Source organism: Helianthus annuus, chromosome 10 (genome assembly GCF_002127325.2).
Source record: "Helianthus annuus cultivar XRQ/B chromosome 10, HanXRQr2.0-SUNRISE, whole genome shotgun sequence".
Taxonomy (NCBI): domain Eukaryota; kingdom Viridiplantae; phylum Streptophyta; class Magnoliopsida; order Asterales; family Asteraceae; genus Helianthus; species Helianthus annuus.
The window spans coordinates 133,268,877-133,279,777 of NC_035442.2; the positions used below are offsets into that span (position 1 = coordinate 133,268,877).

The window sequence follows — 10,901 nt, forward strand, 5'->3', positions numbered from 1 at the left end:
CATTCGATCACACTACTCAAGTTATTTGAACGCTAACCAATATGCATGTATTACGTGACTAAATGAATGCTTGTTGATTGTGTTTACACGTGGAATGTTGTCTACCTGCCTTAACGACGTAGTACTATAGTTTGGTCTCAGCACCCGTTCACACGGGGGTTGTTAAGGACAATTACTTGCATGGATTACGGTGGTAATCATGTATTGCGAACTGTCTCGGACAGTCAACCCGCAGTCACTGGTATCGATAGGTCTATGTGGATAATAACATGCTTCGTTTTCCTCTGTGTACGTGCTGGTTATGCGTAAACTATTCGAACTCTATATACTATTATCAAACTTGTATGCTCACATTTATATTTTATGTATTGACATTATTTTAACGTATGTGACAGGTGTTTAAGATGTTTGCTTGCTAGGAAAGCGAGGCTAGAATAAAGCTCTAGAGGCCCCCAAAAAAATAGTTGTCTGTCAGGAAAGAGCAACTAGAGCATAGTTGTTTGTAGATCTTGTCAGGCTGGGTCCTTAGGAGCCTTTGAACAATATTTATTTATTTTATTTAAAATCTGAGTTGTCGGAACAGAATACTTGAGTGGTTGTTATCTGTAATAATTTGTTTGTTATTTGGGACACGGTATGGGACGTGTTATTTAAACTGAATAGTGATGATAGTTGTTATGGAAACTTCTGGACAATCTGTTTCGCTCAGTGTCATGCCCCGATGATTCCGCCATCGGTTGGGGTGTGACATATCTGGTTCCGCCTATACACACACACAAAAAATTCAATTAATTTAACTAACCAACATAACACAAAATCAAAGTCAATTTTAAGTCAACTTTACATCATCAACAACCGTACCTTCAACTGGACCGTAACAACTTTACAAAGTATCTTCACCGAACGTCTGATTAGGGGAGCATTTGGATGTGCTGCATTTCCAAAATCCAAACAAAATAACAGAAGTTCAATAACACAAAAACAAATAAAAAAATATCGATAAACATCAACAATTTTTCAGAAAAAAATCGTCAATTCAACACGGAATCAAACCTGGATGAACATTTAAACATGAATTGAAGATTCATTCGCCTTGTGAGAAGAAACAGGTCTCCTGACACGATTAAAATCGTTGAATGCCTACACTCACAATTAATTTCACAACTCCCACAAATCTATATGCATATCAATGATTAGTTCCACATATCTATACATACATACACATACATGGACAAAATGAAAAAACGAACAGAAAAATATTGTAGAATCAAAGAATTTTAAGAGTAAACATACATGGAGCAGATTCGACTGGTTTTGAATTAGGGTTTATGAGAATTGCCTGGATGAGAATCGCACAAAGACGCCATCTGAACTGAAGTAATCAGAAAATATGCAATTGAAGATTTTAATGAAAATGAGAATCGGCCATGCTCTAATCAGATTACATCATAAAAATCAAAGAAAACATACCTAGATGAGAGTTCGAATGATTGAGTTTTAGGGATTTCTGAAGTGGGTATGGCCAGGTACAATCGCTACAGATGAAGCCGTAGATGAGATTTAGGGTTTGTGAAATTGAATGTGGGTGAAAGAAATCAATTTGATTAGGTTCTGAGATTTAAAGAGAAATCAATTTGCCTTCCACTGATTGAGAGAATTGATTAGGTTACCAAAATTGAAGAAGACCGTAGGTAGAAAGAAGCAAAATGACGCTCAAATATCAATTCTCTGGCCAACGAGAATAGGCACATCAAAGTCAAATAGTCAAACACTATTTTGCTTTAGTATAAGAGATAGATGAGTTTATTTTTAGTTTTTTAATTTTATTTAAATGAAACACATTTTTATATTGATGTGACTCGTCTACGTTTCTATTTTATTTTTGTTAAAAATCATGTTCATCCCCGTCATGGAGCGAGGATATAACTAGTTAAAAATTGTTTGCCCTAATACTAATTATCATAAAAAAAAAAATCATCTTATCAATTTAACTTTTTTAACCGGTTTAACATATCTAACACTTTGTCACCGCTTTGGAATAAAAATATAAGTACAAAACGGATATCCATGATTACTAAACGTAAAGCAAAAAGATCATCATCACTATTCACTACCGAATTAGACGGTTCACATATGCTTAAATAGCCTCCAAGAACAATACCCAAACATAAATAAAATAAAAATTCCCCTTAGAAATATAAATAATTCAGTAAACAATATATAACCGGCAGGTTTTGCTTTGAAGTTTTGTATTTTCCGGTTTATCTGTCTCTTCTTACATTTATTGAATTTACTTTCTCTTGATCTTGGGCAACGCTGCTTCTTTCATCTCGAGCATTGCGTCTTCCAAACATTTGGCTAAAACTTCAGGGTCATGAACAAGATCCTTTGCCACCAGGATCTGCATGTAGGCTGTTCCTGCATAGCTCACCATGTGCATTGTAATCGCCTACGTACACACAAAATGAAAAAGTTTACACAATTTATACAAGGTTCATGCATATGGGTAGGGGGTGTAAACATGCCTAATCAAGCCCGAGCTCACCTAAGCTCGAGCTCAGATCATTTAAAGTTCTATATCTTATATCGAGCTCATCGTGACTACTTTTTCAAGCTCAGTCTCATCCTGTTTCAATATCTATATCTATTTTTATATATATTTATAATTTTAATATATCACAATATATATTATTTAGTTATTTTTATCATATTTTATTATTTTATGTAATAGCATATATTTAATGTATTAAATAAAAATTATATAAATAATAGGCTAGCTTAATATGTGAAACTCAGGATTGAGCTGATTTCTTAAATGACCTTTATTAAGCTCGGGCTCAGGCTTGAGCTTGAATAAGCTCTTATTGATTCTAGCTTTTATTGATACGATGTTACGAGTAGCTCGGCTTGTTCACATTCTTAGTGTGATGATGTATTAGCCTCAACTTCTAAGAATAGTACGTACATGTGGTAAGCTTGATGAGGTTGTTTTGATGTAGTCCACGGGATGGCCTGCGAACGTAAGTTTTTCTTTTGGACCAACAACGTTTGAAATTGTAAACGTTGTGTTGCATAGAATTCTGTAATTTAATAGGCTTGCATACTGAAATTAAATAAAATAGTTAGTATTACTCATAAATCTCATATTCAAATAAAGATAAAGATGCTCAACACAAAGTAATAAACAATAATTGTGAAGTTTTTTCACATTAATTCACAGTTAGAGAAAAAATAAAAAGCGAAATCAAAATGAAATAAAAAGGTATTGGTAATTTGGTATGGTCTGGTCGATATTTTACTAGTTCTATGATTTTGTTTTAGATGTGAAACTTATATTTCACGACTCACAGTACTAATAATAATTATTATACAACGATTATAGCAAGGCTTATAATAATGAAACTTATATATATAATAAAGTTACTACCATTAATGATTTCTTCAATGCTTGGGATTGTGTTATAGCAAGGCTTGCAATAATGATGCTAAGACCATGTGTAGCGGTAATGCCTCTACTTTTAGGCGTTTTGTGCCATGTGACAGCTCAATCAGCAATGGAACATTATGAGACATAAAATGGGTGTAGTGGGGATGCGGACATTATGGTGTAATAGAATTAAATAAAAAGAAAATCATAAAAATGTTATTGTACAAATGAAGCGTGGAAACAGGTGATTGGCCAAAAGAATTGAAGCAGGACATTGAAAAAAAAAACGTCAAAACCAATTTTTTGTTCAAAAGCGTGGAAACATGTGATTGGCCAAAAGAATTGAAGCAGGACGTTGAAAAAAAACGCCAAAACCATTTTTTTGTTCAAAAACGCCCCGGGGGCGGTTGGGTGGGCGTGCTTTTATAAAAAACGCCCCAAATTTCATCGACTACGAGTGGTCTAATATTTGTTTTGTTTTGATATAGGATCATGAAGAGCTTTTACAGTTTTACTCATTCTACATACCACGGGTCATCAAAATGTAGAGATTTTAACTCCGGCAAACCCAAAACATTCTTGACAAGTAAAGGGAAACGTATTCCATTATGGGACCTTGTATGAGATTAGTTTTAAAATTTTTTACAAATATGCTAATAGGTGACACCTGTGCAATTACGCATTTTACTCGTAAACAGTTTATTTTAGTTTTATTTTCTTTTGTCTTTGGGATTGAATATGTGACATGGTTTTACTATCGGGTGTAAGATTGAGATTACCAATACGCGTCTCATTTTTATTCCTAATAAATATGGTTAAAATGACTTATAGAAGGTTTCTCGTTTTGAAGAAGTCTGTTTGAACTTTGATACTGAGATAGAAAAAGCAAATTTGCATCATGTATAACATGTCTTGTATATGTTTTGAACGAAAAATGTCCTATACATGAGACTCAATGATTATTTCTATATGCATATAATTTGGCGGTGATGGATAGTACCATAAATTTGGTAATTAAATATCACGTGATCAGGTCAAAGTAACAAGTACCAGATAATAAATTTTGTAATAATAATGTAAATACCAAGAGAATTCACCTTTGCACCCAGGATGGACATGATCAAGTAACCAAATTTGTAGGAAAAAAAGCTCTCTAAAGAGGACTTTTTCTGGTCAATCATGGCCTTTGCCCTCCTCAAATATTCCAATGGATCCGACCCACTTTTGTGGTAGTATGTGGGCAACACCAACATACCAAATTTGTTTCCCCACCCTGCTTTTGGATCCCTCATCAACTCTTCCAGATCCTGAAAAATTAAATATTTTTCAGTTTATTGTAATTAGAACTTCAATTTTAGTGATTTTAACAAATGTCTTAGGATCAAGGTCACAAAGCCTTTCTGACCCATCCTAGAAAGATTTGTTTCGATTCAAACTCATTTAACATTTGGTCACCCATTACAACCTATAAGAGGACCCACAACATGAGCGATGTGGTGTCCTCTGAAATTTTCAAACCCCCTATTCCAAACCTTCCACATTTACATACTTTAAATTTACAACATCTACGTGCATAGAGGGGTGTATCTCATGCTTTGAGAGTTTTTTTTTAAATAATTTTTCATTTTTAACCTAAAATTATTTTTTTAACTTATAACACCAAAACTTTCATCTTTTACAATTTAAAATCACTACTTTTGTACTTCCAACTTTGGTCTCATATACTTTTCATCTTACGCATTTTTTTTCGTTTTACGTTCCGTTTAAATTTTGTGAGTTACACGGCGCAACGTGTGTGTGGTACAACGTTTTTACGTCGTTTAAATTTCACGTTTGATAGGTTATATCGCAATGCATGAGTCCTTGATCAACTTAGTTATTCTTTTCTATGTTTTATGTTTCAGTCTAAGTTATTTGCATTAACACGCCACAAGTTCAGTATTGGTGGCAGGTGCTTAATACTTGTTAATTTCAAAAAAGCATTTAACATTTAATTCCGCTTGTTTGACATATTCAGATAGACCAAAGGGAGACCATGTGAGAAATCATAATTGACCTGGTATCCTCGTTGCGGTCGTAGATTGACCATGGCTACTCCACTCATTCGCAAACCTTCACGTAAAGCTAGAATGGACGGTTTAAAACTCATTATTAGCAAATTATTTGGCAACTATGTCTTCTCCGACACACAATTAAAAGAAATAAGTTGAAGTGCTTACGTTTTGAAGATCGATTGTCCAGATATTTTGATAACCCATATGAAATTATGCCAAACAGAACGTCATTTATTGTCTGCATGAACATATTATATGTGTCAACAATAATACTAAAGATCATTAACTTTGTTTTAAAGTGAAACGTTTTTCTCTTGCAATAATACAGGCGATAATAATTCCCAGAAACATGGAGCTACCAGCAAATGTTAAATATTTATGTTGTTTTCTAAACAAAATAAACTAAAATGACATCTGCATATATAAATTTTCCTTATATATATAATCAGCAAACTTTTTTTATTTAAATTGAGGAGATGATAAAAGTGTATATAACGTAGAGATGTACATGAGTTAATAAAAGGGAAAAAAAGAGAAAATAATGTTTGAATTTAGTTTCTACCATTTTTGAACAAAATAACTTTTATAATCTTATTAATTATTTGTTTTTTTTAAATACTATAAATATTATTTGGTTTTTTATAAATATACTATAAATACGAGAATTTATAAACAATTTCCATACAATATTGTTATATTAAAAGTGTCGTCTTTTTTTAAGTTTGTTGCACTGCAACTATAATGTTGCGTGAAGTTGTACAAGTGACGGATCTAAAAGAAAAATTCAGAGGTATCTTAAATTTTTTTTACGGTACATTCATAGTACAGAGATTTTTTAACCCTACATTTAAGGATATTTTGTATTTCACCAAGAAAGTTGAGCGGTATCTCGGGCACCCTCTGAGCCCTTATTAGATCTGCCCCTGCGTTGTACAATTACTTAGAGATGCATTTAAATTAGTTATAACATGACGAGTAAACCAATTATAACAGCACGTCAAGTTGTACGGTTAATTAACAGACTATAGCTAGTTACAACATGGCTCGTAAACCAATTACAACAATGTGTTTAACAATCATTAGTGTCTCTAAGTTATTCAGGTTGATGAATAAACGAACTGGGCGATTATAATGTTGTGTTCAAACCACCAAAACAACCATCTAAAACCTACTTTTAATTTAGCAGAGAAATATACACTAACCCTAAAATACATGCATCATTAACCCTTTCCACAATTTACGGACATTTTTTCTTCATATTCTGGTTTTATTTTTTGTTGAGAAAAGAGCCATGTTCAAAAAAAGGGTTTTTTGGTATTGTGATCTATACAAGTGTTGGTACCGTACCAATAACTCGACAAACTAAATCGAACGGAACCGATACTGACGAACAGTATTTGGTATCGGTATTACCGGTACTATGGTTGTATTCAATTTAAGTATTTTTTTTTGTATTGTAAGCTATATGGGTGTCAGTACCGAATCGGTACTATGACGAACCGAACTGATTCCGATTAAACAACGTCGGTGCCAGTATTATTATTATTATTATCAGATTTCAATATACCATTATTTATTTTTTTTTTCTAGTAAATTCAGTATCATAATAAATCGAAACAATACCGAGTGAATTCTCGTCAAATTACAGTGCTAATTTCACTAATTAAACGTACAGAATAACATGTGCTTTTGGAATTGAAGTATACTTCATAACAATGCTATAAAAGTCATACTTTTTTTTTACTTTAGAAACAATATATTTAAAGTATAATATTAACATAATTTAAAGTATAATATTAACATACCATAAAAGATATTCATTTTCTTCATTTTTCTAGTATCACTTTAAATAGCTGTACTGTGTGTCTCTTATTATAAGACTGACAAAAATCCAAAGTACATTGGTAGTTAAACTAAAAAACAAAATCTTGATAAAAACCATAGTACCTTAGTTTAAATATCTTGATTAGTTGAAATGATCTAAGTTTAAAATGACAAACTTACTGTATTCGGGATGTATTTCTTGACAATCTTCATGTCGTCAATCAAAAACCTTGCGGTCACCAACTTCCTTGGCCAAAGCTCCACCCCAGCTCCGCCACTAACCACCGTCGTCTCATCCCGAACCCACAAAACCCTAGCTATAAAATCCACCACAAACACCACCGTGAACCACACCAACTTCAACAACCTCCACAATATCCCTCCAATGGCCTCCCCACCACCGTTGCTTCTAGTAACAACAACCGGATTCATGCTCGGCATTTTCTCCGGATCGTCGGCTTTTCGACACATTGCCAAGAAAAAAGATAGCAAGGAAACACCGTCACCAAGCGCATGATGCGCTCGAATGACGGCACATTTATGAGAAATCAACAAATGAAGTTCCCACAAAGGCTTGTCGGTTTCAAATGGAACCGACACAGCAAGATCAGCCATGAGAATATTGGCTGCATCTTGGTCATCTTTGGCCCCTTCAATGGGATCATTGTGGAAGATGATATGTCGGTTCATGTCGATCTCGGTTTTTCGCCAGTATTCGTGGCCGTTTTTATCGACGACCAGAATGCTGGATAACCGAGGGTGCTTTGCTAGCATCGAATCCGCGATAACGGATTTGATGGCATCGATTCGGAGAGGTTCATGAGTGCCTAAACAGCAAATGACGGAGATGTTTGTCTCCGGTTGGATAAACAACCGGCCGGCCGGTGTTAGAGGTTCTTCTTTGTACTCCTGGAACATTTTAGTAGCGTAGCTTGCACTAGCTATGTTGTGTGTTGCTGTTTTGTAATGTTGTATGGTGTTTATTGGTGTTTTTGAAGACGTTAATAATTACAACCACCAACCCTTTTGATTCAATTTATTACAGTCAGATCCTGCGAGTTCAGAAAATGTACAAAAGCTTGCACTTTAGGTTTAGCTTTAATCTAGGTTTCTTCTTTTTTGCTAAATATGAAGAGGAACAATCATAGAAACCCTCTTCATCAATTTGACAAGCTATTCAGCAAACATTTTTTAGGTTCCGTAGCACCTAACTATGTCACATCAATTTATACTTTAGACTGCGGGGTATGGTGGGCCTTGGGTTGGGGCAATTGCTGATACGTGGATGTTAACCCAAACCCAAGTTTTAATGGGGTATGGTGGGGCTTGGGTTGGGTGTGGGTTGGGCCGGCGTGGCCTAGCCACATCATCATTTTTTTTAATATATATTTAAATTAATTAAAAACATAAAAAAAAACATAATTTTTTTTTAAATACATAAACAAACATAATAATTATTAAAATAAAAAACAATCATTCTTCGTCGTCTTCGTCGTCTTCGTCGGTTTCGAACCCAGGAATCGTTGAAACATGTCCCACCAAATCAGATCGAAGGTTGTGATGTATATCCCTTGACTTGATCCAAAATTCATTAACCGCTTTATCTTGGTCTGTTATGTTACCTGGTTGGGAATCATCGTTATCATAGTGGGTAACGACCGCTCTACCTTCGTCCTCCAAAATCATGTTGTGAAGAATGATACATGTGTACATCACGTTTCCAATCTGATTCTTGTCCAATAGTCGACAAGGCATTTGTAATATTCGCCACCTTTTCTTCAAAACACCGAATGCTCGCTCGACGTCTTTACGTGCAGCCATCTGTACCCTGTTAAACTTTAATCTCTTTGGATCTGTCGTACCGTGTTTTGTGAATGATTTTACAAAAACCCCCCACTCTGGGTAAATCCCATCAACTAGGTAGTACCCATACACGTACTCAACCCCGTTTACAAAGAAAGTTCCTTTGGGTCCTATACCATTTATTCGATCATTGAAAAGGGGCGAGTGGTTTATGATGGTAATATCATTATGTGAACCTGGCATACCGAAGAACGCATGCCATATCCAAAGATCTTGGGACGCAACCACTTCAAGCATGATGACTGGACTCCCGTGAAATCCACTCGTGTGAGCGCCTTGCCATTGGGTAGGACAAAGTTCCCAAGCCCATTTCATACAATCTAAACTACCTAGCATCCCGGGTAGCCCATGATAATCTGCGTGATGTTCCAATAATTGTTGCACGTCACTGAACGAGGGCTTTCTCAAATATCTTTTCCTATAGAGTTCTAGAATACACGAACAAAAGTTGTGAAGACTTTCTCTAGCTACACGTGCATACATTTTTAAATAGTCATCCATAATGTCCGAACTATTGCCGTACGCTAACTGCCTAAGTGCGGCCGTGACCTTTTGCCACGTAGTAAATCCTAATTGCCCGGTTACATCGGGTTTTTGTTGAAAATAAACATACTTCTCCTCAAGATCTCTAGATATCCTTAAAAATAAGTTTCTACTCATACGAAAACGGCGCCTAAACATTTTTTCATCATACTTAGGTTCAGCTGAGAAGTAATCACTTACCAACAAATCGTTAGCGGTAACCCGTTCACGAGCGATGTACCTTCTTCTGCGTTTAGGTTGTTGACTCTCTTCCTCCTCCTCTTCGTTTTCAACGATAACTTTCACCACCGTCGCGATCGTTTGTAGAAATATTTCCGCCCCATCGTTAGATGATGATGACGATTCAGTATAACTTGAAGAACTCATGGCGAGATTGTGTTTTATGTGTTTGATTTTGTGTGAGAAAAATGATAAATATTGTAAAGTATTTATAAAGGAAGAATTTTTTTTTTCTTAAAATAGCCCAACGGCTAGCCTAGTTTGGCCATTCACAACCCGCCATGTCAGCTTGGCCAGACCGCCCCACGCCCGGCTTGAAACCCACGAAAAAGGGGCCACGCCCAAACCCATGCCCACCCGAGGTGGTGGCTTGGGCGTTTTCAGCCCACCCACGCCCAAACCCCCGCCCCATACCCCGCAGTCTTATGTAGTTGTGTATTAGTATATGTTCATGTACCGACTTTATGTTTTCCTATTATTGTGAATATTTTGAAATATACAATCTTGATGTGTGTTAGATTGAATTTCAATCAATGGTGATAAATTAGGATAACTAGAATTAAACACCCGCGCGTTGCGGCGGGGCGTAAAAGCATGTCAAATAGCACCAATGCCACGTAACCGTCAACAACTATCAACGCTGAAGTTGTGGCGTGTTAAAACGAAGCGATAGACCGTAATGTAGAACATTTAAAAAAATAACTAAGTCGATCTAGGACCCATGTGTTGCGACGAACCTGTCAAATGAGAAAAATTAGACGTAAAAACGTTGAACACATGGGCATTGCGTCGTGTTAACTCGCAAAATTATGAACAAAACGTATAAACGTTGAATAACACACGCATGTTGCGCTGTGTTAACTCGCATAATTTAGTACGAAACGTAAACGAAAATTTGGAATGGATGAAAAGTATAGGAGACCAAAATTGAAAGTAAAAACGTTATGAGGTTCAATTCCAAAAGATAAAAA

General features: G+C 35.4%; 1 protein-coding gene across 2 annotated transcripts; it reads right to left on the bottom strand.

Moving 5' to 3' along the window:
- Nucleotides 1-2,168: 2,168 nt before the first annotated feature.
- Nucleotides 2,169-8,332, bottom strand: LOC110882511 (O-acyltransferase WSD1). Of its 2 annotated transcripts, XM_022130511.2 has the most exons (6): nt 7,486-8,327; nt 5,647-5,719; nt 5,484-5,551; nt 4,525-4,734; nt 2,966-3,103; nt 2,169-2,449 (listed from the first exon to the last, which is right to left on the bottom strand). In XM_022130511.2, the coding sequence occupies exons 1-6, from the start codon at nt 8,221-8,223 to the stop codon at nt 2,291-2,293; spliced, it is 1,386 nt and encodes a 461-aa protein (XP_021986203.1). In that variant the 5' UTR covers nt 8,224-8,327; the 3' UTR covers nt 2,169-2,290. The 2 variants fall into 2 exon arrangements, with proteins under 2 accessions (XP_021986203.1, XP_035834796.1); XM_035978903.1 differs by lacking the exons at nt 5,484-5,551; nt 5,647-5,719 and having other exon boundaries at nt 7,486-8,332.
- Between the last annotated feature and the right edge of the window lie 2,569 nt (nt 8,333-10,901).

Excerpts from the sequence above, each read along its gene's own strand:
- LOC110882511 (XM_022130511.2), bottom strand. The coding sequence starts at position 8,223 with ATGTTCCAGGAGTACAAAGAAGAACCTCTAACACCGGCCGGCCGGTTG. Across the intron at positions 5,720-7,485 it reads AGAAATACATCCCGAATACA|ACAATAAATGACGTTCTGTT; the intron begins GTAAGTTTGTCA and ends ATGTTCATGCAG. Across the intron at positions 5,552-5,646 it reads GGACAATCGATCTTCAAAAC|CTTTACGTGAAGGTTTGCGA; the intron begins GTAAGCACTTCA and ends CGTCCATTCTAG.